Raw genomic sequence first — 21,246 nt, 5'->3', positions numbered from 1 at the left:
GTGTTTTTTTCCTATTGTAATTTTTAATTGTTTTAAGATAAAATCTAAGCAGGGTTCAAATCTCTTTTAATTTGGTTGGATTTTGTGATAGCCGAAAATGTTCAAGAAGTGGGCGTGACCGAGACTCAAAATATCCTTATTCTGCTACATTTTTAAAAGACATACAGTCATTTCCGCCCCTCCTGAATAAATATACGGGCTTAAACATTCATTTCACTTGTTTTACCCTTATTAAAATCCCAAAATGTTTTCAAAATAAGTAAACTCAATGTTATAAACAACACGACGGTAGTATAAAAATACAACACTTTATTCTTCCTTAAATTTCTTGGTGCCTTATTTATGTCATATACAAAGATTCTAGACATCAGTGTCCTTGTTTATTATTCCAGGATCGTTCGAAAAGATAAGCCTTTTCTGCGAGGTGTTCATATATGGACGGTTAATCCATTCAGTATCGGCCGCCTTTATATTCTCCAGCGTTCCAAGCTTAATTTGGTACAGCTTCAGAGCAAATCGAGGCCCCACTTCGCTGAGCTCCAATTCCTTGTTTACATATTTGTACTGATGATGCCTAAATATAATCGAGTCATTGTGGTTTAGGAAGGACATTACCCTTGTTGAGTTTTCCTTCGGCACAGGGAACAAGTGCTTGAGTATCTTTACAGTTCTCAAGCCAATGGGCGTTTTGAAATTATTAAAAATTAAATGTGGCTTCTGCTCGCTCATGTGTCCGATATCGGGAATATCATGTCGCATTACCACATCGGATATGTTGAAGAAGGCTGTCGGCCCATACGGAAGATGACAAACCACAAGGCTGTCCGGAATACCACGATGCTCATGAACAATTAGGAAATCGGTTACATTATTGGCACGACAGGCATGCATTAGTGTCGTCAGCTGGTAGTTTCCTCTGTTCATCTGCTGGGCATTTGGAATAATCAGACGGAGCTCCTTCATAAACATTTTCAATCTGGATGAGGGGTTGTGCGAGGTGGTCAGCATTATTTTGGGGTCCTCACATCCGGCATAGTGGTATTCATCATTAACGGTGCGGTCGTCGACACCTGAAATAAAAATGTTTAATAATAGTAAATACAGGTGTAGTGAATTTAGTAGTCTAAACCTTGTGAAAAATAAAAAAAAAATTTATCTAAGAACCCGTTTTGAGTAAAATGTCAAAAAATGACTACATTTTAGAATCAATTAAATGTGAAATATACTATAATATGGTCTAAACATAGATTAATAAGGTTTCTTTGCTATACAGACTGGCGATAGTCATCAAAATTATATATAATCGTGGGCAAACCCAAGATTTAATATGGATAATTGCAATAAAATCAACATTTAATGTTTGTTGGCGCAGTCTGACTTCTAAACACGCATAGGAAATAACTATTTATTGCTTGTTAGTTCAGCATTGCCATTAAAATCTCAACTTACAGATTAAGAGTCACGAATACTGTTTTAGTATTGGCTAGCCTATTAAGCTACCAGTTTAGTGCAAAAGAAACACCCACAATTCAATATGGTTACTTCGGTGTTTTTTAAAATTTATGAAATAACATGCATGTAACATAACGTTCATAACTAGTTTACAATGGTTTCACTTAACTTACATAGATAAGTACAAAACATTTAACATTCTTACCATCATCTGCATATTTCAGCGACTTGTAGGCCGTCATACTTTTCTTCACATTTTTTGAGCTAATGGTCTTGTTTTCATTGATGCTTTGAACAACGGTCTCCTGGATTTTCTGCTTAGACTTGAGGCGCTCGGTGAGGGCTTTATTATAAAGGTATTCCCTTCGTTGTCTGGCTTGTTTTCGCAGCATTTTTATTTGTTATTATTTCTGCCTGCACGTGTACGGTTGAAAATAAATGAAAACAATACCCACACCACTCGAAATTCCGATAAATTATCGACAGCTGCTAATGAAACGCGTGGAAAAGAAACACGGTGAGGAAATAGCAACCTTACTTTTCTGCAATTTTAAACTGTAATACAATTAATATTTAAATAACAAATCGAAATAAAAGATTTTTTCTCTTAAAGCATATGTAATAAAGAACAGCATTCCTATTTTATAGAAGGAATTTGGTATACTTTTAAAATTATTTTTTGAATGAATCCCCCTGTTCCACCTTTGAGCCTTTTGAAATTAAAGCTTGACTTCGCCGCTATCTTGACTAACACAAAATATTTACGAGTGTTTATAGCTACGTGCTCGTGCACTGTGTTTTTGCATATTGTTTAAATAATATGCCTCCACCATGACTTTTAATCTAGTCAAATCGTAGGACAAAGCATACCCAATTGCTTTAATGGGTTAACTTAAGGGTTGTGCACATATTTTTCCCGTTGCTGAGGAAAACTATGGCATCGTCGGAAGTCAACATAAAAAACATAAACAATTTGCGGCAGAAACAATGTTCACGCAAAACATTAAAATGGTAAATAAAAAAGTCGGTAGTAAAGAGTTTTATTATTTTTAAAACACATGGTAATGTCCGTTATATTTCAGCAACATCTTCATATGTGTTTGCTCTGCTTAATTGCATTAGCGATACTTTCGTATTTCGTTCATCAGCGGCCTTCCTGGGTAACTGACTATAAAAAAGCAGTCAACTATAATGAAGCGTAAGTATTTCCCGTATATGGATATTTTATATTTGAGATAGATTTCTGTTTACAGTCCTACATACTTTTACTTTCACCACAGATTTTTACGACTTTTTATTTTGGCCAACCCGGTTGTTATAGTTTCCCTGGTAGCCAAACAAAACATCCAAAATGGGAAAGCCAATATACCTTGATTTCTTATTAAGTGGTCACAACATTAGTAACTTACATGTATCTCAATTCTTGTTTTAGTTACTTAAAAAATTTTATTTTTAATTTACTATATATGAAATATCATATATTTTTTACAAGATTTTACCCCACAAATTGCGTAGGCATGACCAATCCACTTTTGCTTGCAAATAAGTTATGCCCCATTTTGATGATTCACTATAACTTTCTCAATTTGAACTAATTAAATATTTTAACTCCACAGCCAACCTTGGAGAACCCCGCTTTACATCGTCGTGGTATGCTGCGGTCAAAGAGTCCAGGAGACTCTTGTTATGATCAAATCGGCCATTTTGTTTAATTATGACGAAGAGTATCTTAAATTTGTGATCTTCACTGAGGATGGAAAGGGTGATGAGTTCCGAGAAAAGTTGACAGACTGGCGCGACATCAAACCATTTACATTTGACTTTGAGATATTGCCACTTAAGTTTCCAAGTGGCAATGAAGCTGAATGGAAAAATCTCTTTAAGCCCTGCGCAGCCCAACGTTTATTTTTGCCGGTAAGTGTAAAATACACATAATACATATGTATTGTTCAATACTGAAATTATATTTTTCTAGTCATTACTAACGAATGTAGACTCATTGCTCTATGTTGACACGGATATACTGTTTTTGTCACCCATCTCCGATATCTGGCGGTTCTTCAAGAAGTTCAATGAGACTCAAATGTCCGCCTTGACACCCGAGCACGAGAACGAGAATATTGGATGGTACAACCGCTTTGCACGACATCCGTTCTATGGTAGACTTGGTGTTAACTCCGGCGTCATGCTAATGAATCTCACACGAATGAGGGAAATGAAATGGGAACAACATATCTTGTCTATTCACAAGGAGTACAAGCTACGCATTATTTGGGGAGACCAAGACATTATCAATATACTATTCTATTATCATCCTGATAAGCTGTACATCATGCCATGTGAATATAACTACCGTCCAGATCACTGCATGTACATGAGCATTTGCAACATGTCTCACGCTGGCGTCAAAGTAATCCACGGAAATCGCGGGTACTTCCACTCAGATAGGCAACCTCTCTTTAAGTCTATTTTCGAGGCTATGGAGAACTACCAACTGGGCTCTAATGCCAACACCGATTTCTTAATGCCCTTGCATGCAGCACTCAGTATACCATCCGTCAATAACTCAAGCTGTGGAAAAATATCAAATGAAGTGTTAAAAGTGGCGAATACAGTTATAAGTAATAGGTACAGGGAAGTTTAGCAGTAGTACATGTATTGTAATATAGAATATTATTAGAAAATTCAGCTGTAGAAATTGTATCGAAATATAAATAAGTCATAGGTTTTAATGAATTTCCCACTTTTATATATACACAATAAAAATGTATATGCTATAAATCAACTTCAGCTGAAGTTTCATTGAACAAAGTTGAAAACGTTTAAATGAAACTTTAATTTTATTTTCAATCTCGATTGCATGGTATAATAACAAAGACACTTTGTATTCAAATGGACTTAGCTAGGCAATAAATATGTTCGTGTATTTCCATACAACATTGACTAAGAACACAGGCATGTATTTTCTAAATTAGATTTGATCCACGGAATGAACTTGCTCACTCTTGAGTAAACACCCGGATATCCTTCGCGACCACATCCGACGCCCCAGGAAACGATTCCGACGATAAAATACTTAACTCCATTAGATAACAACAGCGGTCCTCCACTATCGCCCTGGCATGAGTCCATGGATGGCCTTCCGGCGCACAACATCGATGAGGTAATTCGAGTACTTTTGTATTTTTGATTCCGGCACTCCGTGATGGACATAATTGGAACTTTAACTTGATTAACGATGGACGGTAATTGTCCTCCTTCGGACGTCCGACCCCAGCCAACAACGGTTCCTATTCGACCTAGAAAAAAATTAAATGCATGTTTGTAAGCTATAAATTTAGTTTAAAAAAGTTCAAAATTACCTGCAGGATCGTAATTGAACCGGGGAAGACAAACTGGCTTTATGATTTTAGAAAACGAAATAGGCTTGCGAAGTCTCAACAGAGCAATATCATTGTTGTAAGTATCTGGGTCAAAGCTTTTGTGTTTTATTACGGCTGTAACAGCCCGTTGGATGGCTTGCGACTCCGAAGTAATCTCTTGATCGTGGTCTCCAAAAATAATTCTGATTTTGGATTTTCTCAGTTTTTTGACACAGTGAGCGGCGGAGAGCACGTAATCCTTGGTCAACAAGGACCCTCCACAATGGAACTTTCCATCATACACGATTCTAGCCATCCAAGGGTATTGGTTGACACCGGTTGGTTTCCCGCCTACTATACGGATCTCTTCATTGGAAAAACCACAATCTTTAGGGGTAAAATAAAATAGGTTAATCACATAAATTCCATATACATACAATGACAGGCAAAAAGTCTTCGTATGACCCATATTGTTGCTGCCTGGCCCAAATTAGGCTTGTTGACTATAAACAAAAATATAGGTCGTACGCAGACTTTTATCGGCCGCCGAGTGAAGAGATTTCTACTTTTGCTTACCACAATCACAATTTTTTAGGCTCGAGTTTTCTGTATACTCAACCTCGTCTTCTGTGTCCGAAAGTCCAAAGGCATTTGATACTCCCGAACTTATGCGAAAAATAGTGTCAAATAGAAATTTACTCGTGCGTTTACTTTGGCCCGAATGTATTGTGTTTATAGCCGACTCATTAAAACCTTTTGAATATTCCAAGCACATAAGACTGGAACAATTCATCGTCAACACCCAAAATAAGAATATATATTTTAAACTCATGTTCACGAATAAGATATCATTGTAACAATGGGATATTTTTGTTTTTTTGTGGGAAACTCTTTCAACAAATTAACAAAAGCAAAACATCTTTAAACACAACAAAACATTTGTACATTTAAAACGTAACAATGGTATTGAATAAAAAAATTAACAAAGTTTCTGTAAATACGGCCTAAGAATAAATAAGAGTGTGTAACTAATTAATGTAACATAAAATATGTACTAAGTTTGAGCAGGTAATGTAGCGTACGAATCGCTCAGCGTTAATACAAAACGTGAGAGATTAGTCACAGTGTGGCCACCTATTCAAATTTCTACCTGTCCACTCCATGGTCATCAGAGATCAGCTGTTTTAAAACCACTTTCTTTTTTAGAAAGTAAGGTAAACATTTTCACTGTTACTATTAAACTACTAAGTTTAATATCGATCGGATAAATATTAACATTAAAATAATAAAATCTTGAATGAGTATCGGTTCTATTATTTTTAACATTGTTAAGATGTACTAAGTCCCCCGTTCTAAATATTTGTTTCATTATACACAATTTTAAAAACACCTCAGAGGATATTTTTCTAGATTTTTCCAAGTCTATAAATTGGTTCCGTTTCCTTGAAGAATATAAAAACCGATTTAAGTGTTTTTAACAGCAACATTTTAATATATTTAGGAATCTATCTATGCAAGTTTTTCGTTCTCCAGTCGAACAAATCGTCCACACTGCAGTCTTCCTCGCTTGAACTTAATTCAGGATCTATTTCTACTTTGGGAACAACTCGCCTCTTATTATTCAAGAGCAAAGTTTTCTGATCGTTTATTTTAATGAATCTCTTCCAGTTATCGATTTGCTCGTCTATTTCCTTAATGTGCCTCTTGAGATTGATGTCTTCCTGCTCGTCGGCTACAATCACACTGGACTCGGTGTCAGCTCTCTTGATCTCCTGTTGGAATCGCTGCCACTCCTCGTCTTGGAGGCGGGCTGCCTCGGATTTACTGGTCTTGTCCTCGTCGAAAAACTTTTCTGGCAGTTTTTCGGAAACGGATTCCGTAACAGTCTTGTTGCTTGAATTTGGCTGAATGGGTTTCTCTTGAATGATGGGAGTATTCTTTTCTTGGCTGGCTTGTGGTGTTTTATCCGGATGAACGCTGGCTTTGGTAATAGGAGTGGGAGCTGTCGAAGACGGTACTGATGGTTCCTTGAGGGCAGTATTAGTGACAGGTTTATCTATCTTATTCTGCTTGGCCTGATCCACATTTAGCTTGTGTTGCTTGGAGTTGATGTGCACCTTCCATACGCTGGGCTTGATGGGAATCCTGCAAATTATACAGGTCAAGGTTCCTGCGGAGTCATACGTATAATTTGGTTTAGTTAAGGAAACCATAAAGAGAGGCATATAAATATTGTTAAATATAATTAACAAAACAATGTTTTTTAAAGAATTGTTTGGTAAACACCGGCTAAAAATGTAAATAACAATGTGATCTTTCTGTTTTAAAAGGATATTTGGCCAAGGGTGAATTCACAGTGACAGCTGGCTTTTTAGAAACGTTTAGTTTCTTTTGAAGGCGTTTAATATTTCCATTATTCATGTTGATTTGTAATTTTTAGTTTTAATCGGCTTATTTTTGGGCATCAGATGGGAACGAGTTCACCGAACTAGTTCTGTTTATCGAAAACTGGTTCTTTTCATAACTAGAGATGAGCGAACTGCCGATTATCTGAAAATAGTTTCTTGAAGAATGGTAAGTGAAACGAAGGGAATGGATCAAAATAATAAATGAAAATATAAACAATGTTTAGTTGGTAAGTAAATTCTTTTAAGTTTACTTGTTTATCATTAACATATCATTAAGGAAACTAAAAATCATAAACAAAACGTATACTACGCTACAAATCTTTTGAAGTGACGTTCTCCTAGGTCTTTTCATCGATTTTCCTATCGATAACACACCTGCGACCGAGTTGGCAGTCTACCCGGCAATTTTTTTAGACTACGTGTCTAAGCGAAGAATGTGTCGTTGCATTTCAGATCGGTTATAATTTTCGAGTTACTGGCTGGAATTGGGACATGAATCGGACGCCGAAGATGCTGAACAGCAAGGTGGCTGGCTACAGCAGCCTGATTACCTTCGCCATCCTGCTAATTGCCTGGCTGGCCGGATTTTCCTCTCGCCTCTTCGCCGTCATCCGCTTCGAGTCGATAATCCATGAGTTCGATCCGTGGTTCAACTACCGGGCCACCGCCTACATGGTGCAGAATGGTTGGTACAACTTCCTCAACTGGTTCGACGAGCGGGCCTGGTATCCGCTGGGCAGGATTGTGGGCGGCACAGTGTACCCCGGCCTGATGATCACCTCGGGCGGAATCCACTGGCTGCTGCACGTACTCAACATTCCGGTCCACATCCGTGACATCTGTGTGTTCCTGGCACCCGTCTTCAGCGGCCTCACATCCATCTCCACGTATCTGCTGACCAAGGAGTTGTGGTCCGCGGGCGCCGGGCTCTTCGCCGCCAGCTTCATCGCCATCGTGCCCGGCTACATCAGTCGGTCGGTGGCTGGATCGTACGACAACGAGGGCATAGCCATCTTCGCCCTGCAGTTCACCTACTTCCTGTGGGTGCGCTCCGTGAAGACAGGATCCGTGTTCTGGTCCGCCGCCGCCGCTTTGTCATACTTCTACATGGTCTCCGCGTGGGGAGGCTACGTGTTCATCATCAACCTGATCCCCCTGCACGTCTTTGTGCTGCTCATCATGGGTCGGTACTCCCCGCGCCTGCTGACCAGCTACAGCACCTTCTATATCCTCGGACTGCTGTTCTCCATGCAGATCCCCTTCGTGGGATTCCAGCCGATTCGCACCAGCGAACACATGGCTGCCTTGGGAGTGTTTGTGCTCCTGATGGCCGTGGCCACCTTGCGCCATCTGCAGTCCGTGCTGTCGCGTCACGAGTTCCGGAAGCTGTTCATCGTCGGAGGATTGCTGGTAGGCGTTGGCGTCTTTGTGGCCGTCGTGGTGCTTACCATGCTGGGCGTTGTGGCACCGTGGAGCGGACGCTTCTACTCGCTGTGGGACACAGGCTACGCCAAGATCCACATTCCCATCATTGCCTCCGTGTCGGAGCATCAGCCCACCACCTGGTTCTCGTTCTTCTTCGATCTGCATATCCTCGTTTGCGCTTTCCCCGTGGGAGTGTGGTACTGCATCAAGCAGATCAACGACGAGCGCGTCTTCGTGGTGCTGTACGCCATCAGTGCGGTCTACTTTGCCGGCGTCATGGTGCGTTTGATGCTGACCCTTACCCCAGTGGTGTGCATGCTGGCTGGAGTGGCCTTCTCGGGTCTGTTGGATGTGTTCCTGCAAGAGGATTCGTCGAAGCGAATGGGCACAGCTATAAACACGGCAACCGAAGTGGATGAAGCCGAGGACTCCATTGAAAAGAAGACTTTGTACGATAAGGTAAGTCTTTATTGCAACAGATTCCTTTGTATTGGTTTAAAAAAATCTTATTTGTAGGCTGGAAAACTGAAGCACCGCACCAAGCATGATGCCCAGCAGGATACTGGCATCAGTTCGAATCTGAAGAGTATTGTTATTTTGGCCGTTCTAATGCTGTTGATGATGTTCGCTGTCCACTGTACCTGGGTGACCAGCAATGCCTACTCCAGCCCCTCCATTGTGCTGGCTTTCCACAACAGCCAAGATGGGTATGCAAAATATAGCATTTTATTATATGAGTTACCTCCTACAACATACAAACTTTCCTCTTCTCTTTTAGATCTCGCAACATTTTGGACGATTTCAGGGAGGCTTACTACTGGCTTTCACAGAACACTGCTGACGATGCCCGAGTGATGTCTTGGTGGGATTACGGATACCAGATAGCGGGCATGGCAAACAGAACTACGCTAGTGGACAACAATACGTGGAACAACAGTCACATAGCGCTGGTCGGCAAGGCCATGTCTTCGACCGAGGAGAAATCCTACGAAATTATGACATCTCTTGACGTGGACTACGTCCTGGTAATCTTTGGCGGTGTGATCGGCTACTCTGGCGATGACATCAACAAATTCCTTTGGATGGTCCGAATTGCCGAGGGCGAGCATCCCAAAGACATCAAGGAAAGCGATTACTTTACGGACCGCGGTGAATTCAGGGTGGATGCCGAAGGTGCTCCGGCCCTGCTTAACTGCCTTATGTACAAATTAAGCTACTATCGATTCGGAGAATTGAAATTGGACTACAGGTAAGAGGGACAATTTATTTCAGGTAGATTTTCTAACTAATCACCTTTTTCAGAGGACCGTCGGGATATGATCGCACTCGAAACGCAGTCATCGGAAATAAGGACTTTGATCTGACCTATCTGGAGGAGGCCTATACCACAGAACACTGGCTTGTTCGCATCTATAGGGTTAAGAAGCCGCATGAGTTTAACAGACCATCCCTGAAAACCAAGGAGAGAACGATTCCCCCAGCAAACTTTATCTCTAGAAAGGTATTATAAAAATATCTTTAAATTAAGATTTATTACATGTTATTACTTTGCAGAACTCGAAGCGTCGCAAGGGCTATATAAGAAACCGACCGGTTGTTGTTAAGGGAAAACGAACCTTGAAATAAACCCAAATAATAAATGTATTGATCTTTCACCAACGTAGAAAACTTGGTTAAAACACTTTACACATAGCACATGGTTTGGTGAAAGTGTTTCCACCGCATCCTCATGTTGAGGGCTTTAATTGCCGCCCCAAAATAAAATTTAACATATTCCCAGACTCGTGTGACACAATATTTATCGAGTTGCTTCCTTGATGAAATTCCTGGTTTCCTTGATTTCAACTGTTTTGCGGCTCCACCATTCATTGTCTTAAGCTAGCAATTCAATAAAGCAGAGTGTACATTTTTAAACCTTATGAATGATGTTGTATTCCAGTTATTCATTTTATTTTGAACAGGAGAATACTTCATTTAAAAGTGCTGCTAATTATCATTACGTCGTCGCCGCTGAAGTTTGCGATCCAAGTCCCTTGACTTTTGCTTCTTGTGAGGAACGAAAACAGAAGAACTGAATGCGTTTTCATCCTCATCGAGTTCATTTAGGCCAAAAGATTTGGGCAGCACCAAGTTGCTGGAGTCGAAATTGAACTCATCGTTGGAATTGGCCAGTTGCCGGCGAAACACGGCGGCACTGTTTGTAATCCGGGCTTTGGGATGGGATGGCGGGAGCCAGGAGACAGTTTGAGTGTTCGAATTATAAAAGTAATAGGCCTTGCAGCCCTTGTCGTATATGTCCTTCCATCCCGCCTCCAGGGGATACTTTCGCAGCAGTCTCTTGTAGCGCTTCAGATACTTGTGACTCGGCTGGGAGTGCGAAAGCGGGGAGCTGTTGAACTTATTCACGCAGTACAGCGAGCACTTGTGGTATATGTTGTACTTGTTGGGGCACAGTTTATACCCATGATACGACTCATTCACGCCAATCCGCTCCTTGATGCGGTGCGACCAGAACTGCTCCTCCGTGCTCCTGCGCTTGGGTTCCGGAGCGGTGTCCTCCTTATATGGGTACGGGCCACTCTTGTCATCGTCGTCGTAGTTTTCGGCTATAATTTCTTCTATAGCTTCCGATATTGGTGTGGTTCCTGAAAGAAAAGTTGGTTATCCTATCTTATTTCATTGTAATTACTATAGCTTCATATTTACCCGATTGTTTGCTCACAAGTCCTCGCTTTTTAAGGCGCTGCAACAAAGCTGCCGGTAAGCTCATCTTTATTATTAAATCCCGGGTATTGTTTACGTTTTGATAAAATAAATCTACAACATTTATAAGACCATTGCCTCACATGTGTTATAATACCAATGCAAGGGCGCGCTTCGTTTTGTTAATGCTAGAATCGGTATTTTCTGCGCCAGTGTCCCACGGTCATACTATTTTCAACAAAAAATAATATTTCAGGTCAGGTTATTTTTGGTGGATATATTTAAACTTTAGAGCAATATGGCCGATAATGCAGAACCACTGACTTTGTCAAGGGGTAAGGAATCATAGTTAGTATAAACAAATAGTCAGAACATACGCTAAATACCCCACATTTCAGATGTCAAAAGATCGATAGAGCTCTTGGAAAAACTGCAGTCTAGTGGAGACTTCCCCACAACAAAACTGGCAGCCCTGCAGAAGGTGCTAAATTCCGACTTTATGACCTCCGTGCGGGAGGTCTACGAACATGTCTACGAGACGGTGGACATCCAGGGATCCCACGACGTAAGGGCTTCCGCCACTGCCAAGGCCACCGTGGCTGCCTTCGCCGCCAGCGAGGGGCACGCACATCCCCGAGTGGTCGAACTGCCCAAAACGGAGGAAGGTAAGCCACGCCCTTATGATCATAAAAATTTTGGGAGAACCCCTTTACCAACACTATAAGTTGTAACTAACAAGAGTACCATGAACAATAAGAAATTGTAGACATAACTGAAATCTAAAGGTCTACGACTCAAAAACATCTATCAGAATAGATTAAAAATATTAAGTGTTCCCAGTAACATAATCTTTTAGAACTAGAGCAGTCATCCAAGCAATACCATAGAATGATAGCATTTCTTTGAACCAAACATACAGAATCATATCATATCTAAAACATTACCATCTTTGTACTTGGTATACACCGTAGAACCCTATCTAATCAGGTGAAATATGATTGTTTTTTCAGGATTAGGTTTCAATGTAATGGGAGGCAAGGAACAAAATTCACCCATCTATATATCTCGTATAATACCTGGTGGAGTGGCGGATAGACATGGTGGACTGAAAAGAGGGGATCAGCTTCTATCTGTTAATGGTGTGGTAAGTTAATAAATTATCTACCTTAGTCTAGTATTTGAGATCTACAAAATACAATTATTCAGTCTGTTGAAGGAGAAAATCACGAAAAGGCCGTTGAGCTGCTGAAGCAAGCTGTTGGATCCGTGAAGCTGGTTGTACGCTATACGCCAAAGGTTCTTGAAGAAATGGAAATGCGTTTCGATAAACAACGCAACACACGTCGCCGTCAATAATGCACATTGGCAGTAAATTAAGCCATATTAGATTTTGCCACTAGACCATACTGTTATTCACGTGCGTAAAACAAACCCTACGAATAATATAATTTAATACAAATACCTTTTAAATATAATTTATTACAAATAACTCTGCGAATAACTCGTAAATCGTAAAAAGTGAGTGTTATGTATTTATACCTAAAGTATCGTGTTGGTTTTTGTTCCAATAAAAGTAAATGAAAACAATTGTCAAACAAAACAGATACTTTTTTCTTAAATGAAATTTAAATCAACTTAAAAAATTGTATATTTCCCCAGATAAAAAATGTCAACCTTTGATTTTTAGTACGACAGCAGTATTAAATATAAAAAATACATTTTTATTGCTTTTCTGTACAACGTATAGATTACTTTTTATAACTTAGGAGAAGGATCGGTTTTTCAATTTTTTAAGAAAGTCCTTGGCTTGCTTATCACCTAGTCTGTATTCCAGGGCTCGTAGCGACTCGGAATCTGAAAACAAACTCTTTTTATTTGGTGCTCTAAATTTTCCACGTCTAGAAAACATACCTGTGTATTCTGGTCTGGATAAATTCATCATAATTTGTTCGCCTAATGGTGTTACCTCGACATCTTCGAATGAAATATAGCTTTCTGCTATATACTGGCTGGACATTCCAAACAGATCTTTATCTTTGATGCTGAACACAATAAGGCTATTTTTTTCTTTGCGCTGTTGTTCGCTTAAGTTTCTGTTGAAGAATATTATAAATATGCGACACTAATTAAAATTGTATAAATTGTTTACTTACATACGAAACTCCTGATCGTAAAGTGGAAAACAACTTTTATTGTGCACGTTAGTCTTGACTGTTGATAAATCGTTGAATCGGCTTGTAGGCATGAAGCTAGCCTTAACAAATGAGTCCACCGTGCCATTCGAATCCATTGGCATTAGATTGCGTGCATTTAAAATAGTTAACTATAAAATGAAACAAATTAAGCAAACATAAAATATTATGAGGATTAAGTTGCATACCAGTAACCCGGAATCAGTAAATTGAGCCGTTACAGTAAGTTGTCCATAGGGAGATGACTCTTGGTTCTTTTGCGTTTCCAGACGCTCCAAATAATACTGATGAATAAGATCTGCTGTTTCCAGGGAATACAGCCTTAATCTACTTTGAATTGAAGACAAAATCTTTACGTCCGAAGTCTGAAGGTTTCCCATTTTAAAACAATCCATCATTGTCTGAAGAGTGTTGTTTAAATTTTGGAAGAAAGCTGGTGGACGACGTTTCTGCAAGTAAATAGATATTATGAAAAATGATCGTGAGGTTGAGAAAATTGGACTTACGTCAAGGTTTGATTGAATTAGGTCATACATAATTATGGATAACTCAGACCAAATGCCATCCAGTATCCTTTGAAAGTTGATTTCATTAAGAGTATCGTAAAGCGTTGATAAAGAGCCTTCCAAGTACATCATTAATTGGTCCATTGAGTTGGAGTCCTTGGCGAGCACTTCTGCACCTTCTGCCAAATATCTTTTAATTGGCGGTGCCATTTTTCGGGCTACAATCTCTATAAGCTCAACGATCTGATTGCGTTCGGTGTCCAATGCATTTTCAATAACAGTTTTGATGGTGTTTGCGCATCGTTCAGCCTCTAAATTTGTGCGGTACTCTCCCAATCTCTTAATTATATCATCAATGCTAAGTTCCTTAAATAATACAAAATGACAATAATTATTATCGCCCACCTAAATGTATTAAAACATTTACCTTTATGAATGAAGGTAAGGTCTGGCGGATGTAATCCATGTTGTTAATGGCTATGCACCACTCTTCTGACAAAACTATAAAATATATAAGTATACTTTAATGATATGGAATTAGATATTAACCAAAAAAACTTACTGAAATTCTTATTATTATCATCAACAATGAAAATGTTTTCGACCCTGCGAGACATCTGTTGGGCATAAAATATACAGCACCGACAAAGATCCTGTAAAATTATGGTTAGTCCTGCAAAGCATACGATTATGGTGAATTAAATATCTTACATTGACAATTTTGGCCACAAATATATAGGAACCCTCGACTTCTGGCCAGTCAAGTTGTTGCCAAAATATCTTAATTTGATAGAATATTGAAAGTGTGTCCACTGCGGAAGAGCTGTATTTAACAGTTTCGTCCACAGCTTTCAGCTGATCCAAGTCAATTGCTTTCTGAATACGACTTAAAGCCTTAATTATTGAAATATCTAGCCAGTGAGTAACGCCCCTTTCGAACCAGGGGTAAAAGTTCCCTAGTTCCAGGCTTTCGGAGCAAAGAGATTCGCCTATAAATATAAAAAGCAAGGTATTACTTCAGTTAAAAACTTAGTTTAATAATACTTTACCCAATGCAACATATCGTTTGAGTATTAAATAGACCTCGAATAGAGTTGTCCCCATATTAACATTATCGAGATTTGGTAAATATAAGAACTGATCGTCTGGCACATCCAATCTCTTAATGTTATTGCACACTTCTATTATAATGGATTTACAAATTTCAGCAAGTTTTGAGTCATAAAATAAATAAAGGATTGCGGAATAGTTAAGCTGAATTTTGCTGAAATGGAAGGATTATCAAATAAAACAATCTTATGTTAAGAAATAAAAAACTTACTGGTAAAATATTTTATCAAAGTATTCCATTGCACGTTGTAGGTCAGACCGAACCATCTGTATGAGTTTTATGATGTACTGGAGCTTTTCATCATCGGTTTCATTGTTTTTGGATTGCCGGCTGCCCTCCACTATGTGCTCCAGCCATTCCTTCGTCCCGGTATTGATGGCATCCACAATGGCAGTGTCAATATTGCACGTTTCATCGGTGTCGTTTGTGTGCAACCAACCGTAAACTGATTTGGGGAAGATATCCACACTGTCCGGCACTTCAAGCTCTTTAATCTTCTTTAGAATATCCAGCACTTCGTTAAGTGCTCTTACTATATTTTTATCACTGGTGTTTTTGGACCTTAACTTCCGTAGGACTGCGAAGCACGAGGGAAGAAGCCTTCGCACTCCATCCCAGAATGTTTTCACATCTTCTGAATCATTCTGCATGTAGGTAATGACTGGCACTACAATGTCCAGAATAGAATTGAAAAGGGTAAAATTGAGTTTGTGTGTCTCATGGATGATGCTGTAGGCGTGCCACTGACTAAGGGCACAATCGAAGGGAGTTAAGCCACTCTGGGCAGCGTGCTGAGATCGGATGAGTTCGGCATTGGGACTGAACTTTCCGCTCCACCAGTAGTTGGCCACCTGCGAGGTCTCCAGCTCGTACATTAGCAGTAGTTTCAGTAAGTTCTTGTGCTCCTGCACGGCGACACTCTTGTTTTTCTCCGCACTCAAAGCCAGGTTCACCAAAAGTGATCCTCGACTCCGACCCTTGCTTCCCTTTTCCAGATTATACCAAACGGTTAGGCCAGAAACGGGAATAGACTATAAGAAATGGATGGTTATAATGGTAAAATATAGTACATTTTGATGTATTTTACCTTCAGCGTGATGGCAGCTCTTCCTATTAATTCATTATCATGTTTTCCTGATGAAGCAGTTACAGCTATTTCTTTCATTAACTTGCTTAACCCCTTGACACCTTTCACTTCCAGGATTTTGTTGACTTTTTCCTTAACCGTCTCAGCGGCATCAAAGTCCCTGAAAGGTTAGAACATTAATTTCGTCACTTAACAAAAAAGAAAGTATTTTATAACAACTATTTTTCAAAACTACGCAACCAAATTTAATAAGGTGAATTTTGTAGATACCATACCTTCTTGTTAGTTCGATTCAGACCGTAAACCTATTAATCCGCGATTAGTGCATTTTAGGATTCAAGAAGCGTTATCAACTAGATAACTCAAGTTTGATGAGTGCGTTTTATTGAACGTAAGCAAACAGAATCACACTTACCAGACTTCAACGATAAGAACTTCTTCACGAGCATTATCGGTAATCGGCCTAAAAATAAGGATAATTTCTTAACTATGAAAATTTAATATTCAACACAATACTTACAGTGAAAAGTGCTCCTCCCATATGGGGTTTAAAGTGGCAGGTTTAACAGATGAGTTATATCGGTGGGAACCATTCGATTCTAGGTAAAGGGTTACAAACGGATCGGATAAGCCATTTGAGTCCTTGGACATTAAGTTCTCGGCCTTGATAATCTCGACATTTAATCTAACATTGGGCGGTTCTTTGAGTCGCGCCGCCTCACAAATTTCCACATGTGTTGCATTCGGAATTTTGAATGCCTCCTGCACAAATTCTACTAATCCGTTTGTGCACTCGTCGTTGTTTTCACAGCCGATGTTGTTGAAAATTTCAAATAATATCTCTTCATACAGATCTGTAACCTGCAAAATAAACATTAAGTAATTCGTAGTATCTGAATAGCATCCAATTAAACGCATGCTACATTTATAACCTATCTATTCAGCGGAGTATTTTAATTGTATTGGAATAAAAATAGAAATAAATCACTTCTCTAAAGGTCACAGCTGAAGTAAATATCGGCAAATTACAGAAAACGGAAGTATAAACAAAACGTCACAAAGAAAACGGAAAACCAGACCCAGCTGATGTCATGTTTGCTTAAATACTTTCTAAAATGCATCCTATGTGTTATCCAAAATCATAAATAAATCAAATCAAACCAATCAAGGCATACCCCATTCAAGTTTTGGGCTAAAAATTCCATTGGTTTCTAAAGTCTACAAAATTTCCAAACAAACCATCTTATGCTTTTGCCAAAAAACAAGTACATAAATATATCCAAAAAACTGAAATACTCGAAACACTTAACTCGAATGACTCAACAACAATCTTAAATCAATGAACTTATACAATCGCTTTTGTTTATTTGGAACTCATAAAATCTGAAAGCGGTGAACTGTTTCCTTTGGATATTTTCTCTAGCAGTATATTATATATATTAGGAAGATATTAATAACACCTGTACTTATCCAAACTTTTTACTTACGGTCATCGAATGGCAAACTGCCTTCGCATGGGAATCGAGTAAATGCTTATGTACGCCCCGAAAGTGTCGACTAGAAATGCTTCCATTTCGATTCAATATGCTCTTTCGTCGTTCAAAAGGCTTGTTGAGTGACTGAGTGGAGGATGCTTTTCTCGGGAGTCTGATATCGTCGCATCCGGTACGCGTACTGGATCGGGTAAGGCTATTGGTTTTCGAATTTGGGTTAGACGTGTTGTGATTTTGGTAACCGAACTTGCTTAGCACACGTGGTAACGATAAGTAGCTCATGTTTAATTAATCTGTAACTATCTGATCACACCACTGTATTTAATTTCTTTGGTTGCAATTTTTGGCAAATGTTTTCTTGGAAATATACAATTCGAAACAGACGCACATATTATCGGGTCGGGTGCAGCGGAAAAATCTCGGAAACTCTATGGACTTAAGAACACCGACTAGACCCAACCTCTTCGGAGAAGAGTCTGTATTTAAGTACAATAGCGTCCGGTCTCGAAAATCTTTGCGATATCCGAAATATCTTGACGTTGACCATGAGATAAAAAGTGTATGCGCTCATTTCGATTCAGTTGGCTTACTGTATTTGTGCATATGTACACGGCGATTCCAAAGTGTTTGTGAGTAATAATAAAGCAATCTTAAGAGAAAATGTTTTATTTTTGGATACAAAAAGGAAAAGCTCAAGGTGGTAATGAAAAATGTATTTTCTAAAGTACATTAAGCTTTCCTCTCGTTCAATTCGCCACATTGGGTTGTATGTTTGCATGTTCCCTACTGCTTGTTTATGTTGTCAGTATACATTATTCAGTTTGTTTATACAGTCGGTGTATATAGGTAGGTGCATAGGCCTCTGGCAAGTTCATTTGTTTATTGTTCAAACGTTTCTATGGACACGACTTAATTTTTTCTGTTCAATTAAACACCTTCCCAGACGGCAAACATGCGAACAGCAAAATGTTGGTATAAGATAAAACATTGCACGGACGTTAAATGGGTAAGTTCGTTATGCTCCGCTGCAAACTAAAAAACTGACCTATGTCGAAATATCCTCAGTAGTCAGGTTTAGAAATTGTGAAATGAATGTGACCAGTCTTAAAGGCCCCCATATCCACCAATACAGCCCATGGTGGGTTGCCAGTTTGTGAGTTACAATGGTTACCAAAAGCCTCTGCAGATGTTGGTACCGAGTTGAATTTGAGATACCAAAGAAACTAGCAACATTTAAATTCTACAAGCCTAGGAATTATTAAAGAAGATCGAATTTCCTATATCCCAAGGTACATTCGGATTACGTTCATAGAAAACCAACCATTTTTAAGATTTCTTTGTTCGTGATGGTTGCTCAAGGAACATACACAATCTTCAAATGGAAATATTTTGATTTAAAAAATACCTGTTAAACTTATAAATGTATGTGTCATCCCGCGTAAAACTTTCACCTTGTTGTTAATTAGCAAAACGTTATAAAACGATGTCAAGCCCTCAAAAAACACGAACATAAACGTTAACCCTACCCTATTACGGATTCCGAAGAAATCATATGAAGCATTTAAAGAAACGTTTTAAATGTTAAAATCATATTTAAATGAATTGAAGTGTAAACTAATTACTAAATTATTAATTTTAAAGAAGCAACGTGTGGTCGTTCTTCGAAAGTTTGATTTATAGAGACTACATCATTAGGTTATTATTTTATACCGTTCCTAGTACTGTTTTTAGACAGTTGGACCCATTGACATTAGCTAGAGTACTTTTAAATGCACTGTTTGGAATGCTGTTCTATTATCACCATCCGCTCTGACCTTTCAGCAGCCTTGTCACCCTGATTCATAGCTTGGGGAACTCGAATCTTATGGAATCAACAGATTTCGCCGTTTCTAAACGCAAACTTACATTCATTACAGGAGACGAGTCCAAAACTGAAGCACTGATATCCTTTTCAGAAGTCGACGCCAGTGTACTTTCCGTGGCAAAGGTATCGATACTGGTGCACTCCGGATCTTGGCTGCATTGTAGGGTGCCATCAGGACTTTCGTCGGATTCCTCGACACTGCCATTTTCCTCAAAAGGAGCCAGGGAAGTCTTCAGGACACCCTCATCAATTTGTGATTTTTGCCGCAAAAGGGATCCAAATTTTTCGAAAAATCCATCATCTCCATCTTGTAATCTGAAAGAAAACATAAAATTAGTAAACCATATCTTTAAAAATGTATAACAATGAACAAACGCCGGCTAGTCATCTTTAAAAGGGGGTTTTATCTGAGAAATAGGATAAGTCATGGAGTAAGTCATAAGATATTGTGTGAGCTTGGGGATAGCATGAAAAATAGCAACAAAAAAATTCCCTGTATCTGAGTCATGTTTTACTTAAACGAGTGGGTTGTAAAATCGATCTGTGGCTTGAACTCCCTTACATCACTTTGATGTCTCACGCACACTTGATAATTCCACTTGATAATCTTTAATTTATCTGATGACACAGTTCCAGTTCTCCAAAATGTTCATATCTGTCTCAAGAAACACACATGCCTGCGAACAAATGTTCATATATCCGTGAGTTTTTGGTTTCCCACAGGTGTGCGTGAGTCTGTTTTTCGGATCGATTTAGCCAACTAACTTACTTTTGTTCGTGCTCTGTAGGTGGATTCATTTTGAGTTCTTGCAATTTGAAGAAGAACCCCTTCCACATTTGTTCCTCGTCCATTTTGGAGATGATTTTATTAATATTTGGGGAGCAGAAAACACAGGCACGGAATGGGAATCCAACAAGTGTCACCGGAGTGTAGAAACATACTAACGGCTTATTTGCACCGAACAAACGATGTGATTCATTGCCAAAGCTGCTCTCCGACGTAGATTTTTCTCAGTAGTATTTCACATGCTCTGCCGTACACTATCACAAATTATAATTAGGTATGGATGTTTGTAAACCAACATTAGGCGAAAGTAGGGAAATGGGGAAGAGTAGAAAGATACATACATATGTATATACAAACACTGGTTACCATGGTGATCTTTGGGATTACTCTGTCTTATTTTGTTTATGATCTTAAAATCCTGAATTTGTATAATCTTATAACCGTTTAAAATGAAAATACATTTGGAACTAAGTGGTTACCATTCAAGTCTTTTTATTGGTATAGTTGCCACACACACACCTGCATAGATACATGTAAAAGGTAGGGCTAGGTGTAAGTGTTGTTGTTGCAGCCACCTTTGCAGACCTTTTCATGGTCAACTACGCATTTTAAAGACTCCCTTTCCGGGGTTCACATAAAGTTTTATCAAACAACCAGTTACTCGTACAAATAACATACCTTATTTTGCCGAAGAACTTTGCTTCCGGACGCCGGAAATAACTCTTTAGCATTATTAAGTCCTTTGCAAGTGGGTATTTATTAGTTAAGATTAGGCAATTGGGATTTTTAAATCCATTGGCCAGTCAAACTCATACTCATTATACCAGATTAAATTAATAAAAGCGATCGTTCAATT

At 39.0% G+C, this 21,246-nt stretch overlaps 8 protein-coding genes and 1 long non-coding RNA gene across 12 annotated transcripts; 4 read left to right on the top strand and 5 right to left on the bottom strand.

Moving 5' to 3' along the window:
• Positions 1 to 324: 324 nt before the first annotated feature.
• On the bottom strand, positions 325 to 1,902 carry LOC108005011 (U3 small nucleolar ribonucleoprotein protein IMP4). The gene is made up of 2 exons (XM_017068145.4): positions 1,658 to 1,902; positions 325 to 1,070 (listed from the first exon to the last, which is right to left on the bottom strand). The coding sequence occupies exons 1-2, from the start codon at positions 1,842 to 1,844 to the stop codon at positions 361 to 363; spliced, it is 897 nt and encodes a 298-aa protein (XP_016923634.3). The 5' UTR covers positions 1,845 to 1,902; the 3' UTR covers positions 325 to 360.
• A 294-nt stretch (positions 1,903 to 2,196) lies between these two features.
• shams (glucoside xylosyltransferase 1 shams) lies at positions 2,197 to 4,237 on the top strand. Of its 2 annotated transcripts, none has more exons than XM_017068186.4 (4): positions 2,197 to 2,475; positions 2,535 to 2,650; positions 3,069 to 3,366; positions 3,428 to 4,237. In XM_017068186.4, exons 1-4 carry the CDS (start codon positions 2,440 to 2,442, stop codon positions 4,094 to 4,096), a joined length of 1,119 nt encoding a protein of 372 aa, XP_016923675.4. In that variant the 5' UTR covers positions 2,197 to 2,439; the 3' UTR covers positions 4,097 to 4,237. The 2 variants fall into 2 exon arrangements, with proteins under 2 accessions (XP_016923675.4, XP_016925613.4); XM_017070124.4 differs by having other exon boundaries at positions 2,198 to 2,463.
• Positions 4,238 to 4,273: 36 nt separating this feature from the next.
• LOC108005048 (trypsin-1) lies at positions 4,274 to 5,593 on the bottom strand. The gene is made up of 3 exons (XM_017068188.4): positions 5,391 to 5,593; positions 4,815 to 5,201; positions 4,274 to 4,751 (listed from the first exon to the last, which is right to left on the bottom strand). The coding sequence occupies exons 1-3, from the start codon at positions 5,587 to 5,589 to the stop codon at positions 4,396 to 4,398; spliced, it is 942 nt and encodes a 313-aa protein (XP_016923677.3). The 5' UTR covers positions 5,590 to 5,593; the 3' UTR covers positions 4,274 to 4,395.
• Positions 5,594 to 6,283: 690 nt separating this feature from the next.
• Positions 6,284 to 7,319, bottom strand: LOC108006616 (zinc finger protein 830). Its single transcript, XM_017070139.4, has 2 exons — positions 7,150 to 7,319; positions 6,284 to 6,998 (listed from the first exon to the last, which is right to left on the bottom strand). Exons 1-2 carry the CDS (start codon positions 7,233 to 7,235, stop codon positions 6,320 to 6,322), a joined length of 765 nt encoding a protein of 254 aa, XP_016925628.4. The 5' UTR covers positions 7,236 to 7,319; the 3' UTR covers positions 6,284 to 6,319.
• A 307-nt stretch (positions 7,320 to 7,626) lies between these two features.
• Stt3B (catalytic subunit 3B of the oligosaccharyltransferase complex) lies at positions 7,627 to 10,566 on the top strand. The gene is made up of 5 exons (XM_017068184.4): positions 7,627 to 9,106; positions 9,164 to 9,354; positions 9,426 to 9,896; positions 9,950 to 10,148; positions 10,202 to 10,566. The coding sequence occupies exons 1-5, from the start codon at positions 7,715 to 7,717 to the stop codon at positions 10,271 to 10,273; spliced, it is 2,325 nt and encodes a 774-aa protein (XP_016923673.3). The 5' UTR covers positions 7,627 to 7,714; the 3' UTR covers positions 10,274 to 10,566.
• On the bottom strand, positions 10,550 to 11,513 carry PQBP1 (poly-glutamine tract binding protein 1). The gene is made up of 2 exons (XM_017070148.4): positions 11,354 to 11,513; positions 10,550 to 11,292 (listed from the first exon to the last, which is right to left on the bottom strand). The coding sequence occupies exons 1-2, from the start codon at positions 11,415 to 11,417 to the stop codon at positions 10,634 to 10,636; spliced, it is 723 nt and encodes a 240-aa protein (XP_016925637.4). The 5' UTR covers positions 11,418 to 11,513; the 3' UTR covers positions 10,550 to 10,633.
• Positions 11,514 to 11,546: 33 nt separating this feature from the next.
• Positions 11,547 to 12,950, top strand: veli (L27 and PDZ_signaling domain-containing protein veli). Its single transcript, XM_017070150.4, has 4 exons — positions 11,547 to 11,685; positions 11,749 to 12,015; positions 12,361 to 12,494; positions 12,557 to 12,950. The coding sequence occupies exons 1-4, from the start codon at positions 11,649 to 11,651 to the stop codon at positions 12,704 to 12,706; spliced, it is 588 nt and encodes a 195-aa protein (XP_016925639.3). The 5' UTR covers positions 11,547 to 11,648; the 3' UTR covers positions 12,707 to 12,950.
• A 100-nt stretch (positions 12,951 to 13,050) lies between these two features.
• On the bottom strand, positions 13,051 to 21,214 carry stac (C2 and C2B_Munc13-like domain-containing protein staccato). 3 transcript variants are annotated; one of them, XM_065866188.2, is made up of 15 exons: positions 21,069 to 21,214; positions 19,645 to 19,918; positions 16,767 to 17,107; positions 16,662 to 16,709; positions 16,247 to 16,406; positions 15,370 to 16,190; positions 15,098 to 15,312; positions 14,760 to 15,037; positions 14,611 to 14,701; positions 14,476 to 14,549; positions 14,049 to 14,414; positions 13,731 to 13,991; positions 13,504 to 13,673; positions 13,262 to 13,443; positions 13,051 to 13,204 (listed from the first exon to the last, which is right to left on the bottom strand). In XM_065866188.2, exons 1-15 carry the CDS (start codon positions 21,119 to 21,121, stop codon positions 13,113 to 13,115), a joined length of 3,426 nt encoding a protein of 1,141 aa, XP_065722260.2. In that variant the 5' UTR covers positions 21,122 to 21,214; the 3' UTR covers positions 13,051 to 13,112. The 3 variants fall into 3 exon arrangements, with proteins under 3 accessions (XP_065722260.2, XP_065722259.2, XP_065722261.2); XM_065866187.2 differs by lacking the exon at positions 21,069 to 21,214 and adding an exon at positions 20,373 to 20,544; XM_065866189.2 differs by lacking the exons at positions 19,645 to 19,918; positions 21,069 to 21,214 and adding an exon at positions 17,734 to 18,190.
• LOC139352832 (uncharacterized) lies at positions 18,363 to 19,791 on the top strand. The gene is made up of 3 exons (XR_011603927.1): positions 18,363 to 18,585; positions 18,683 to 18,745; positions 19,656 to 19,791. It is a non-coding gene; the product is annotated as an uncharacterized lncRNA (long non-coding RNA).
• Positions 21,215 to 21,246: the final 32 nt, after the last annotated feature.

This window comes from Drosophila suzukii, chromosome 3 (genome assembly GCF_043229965.1).
Source record: "Drosophila suzukii chromosome 3, CBGP_Dsuzu_IsoJpt1.0, whole genome shotgun sequence".
In the NCBI taxonomy this organism is placed as follows: Eukaryota; Metazoa; Arthropoda; class Insecta; order Diptera; family Drosophilidae; genus Drosophila; species Drosophila suzukii.
Note: the sequence above shows the minus strand (reverse complement) of the source record. Positions and strands in the feature narration are given on the sequence as shown.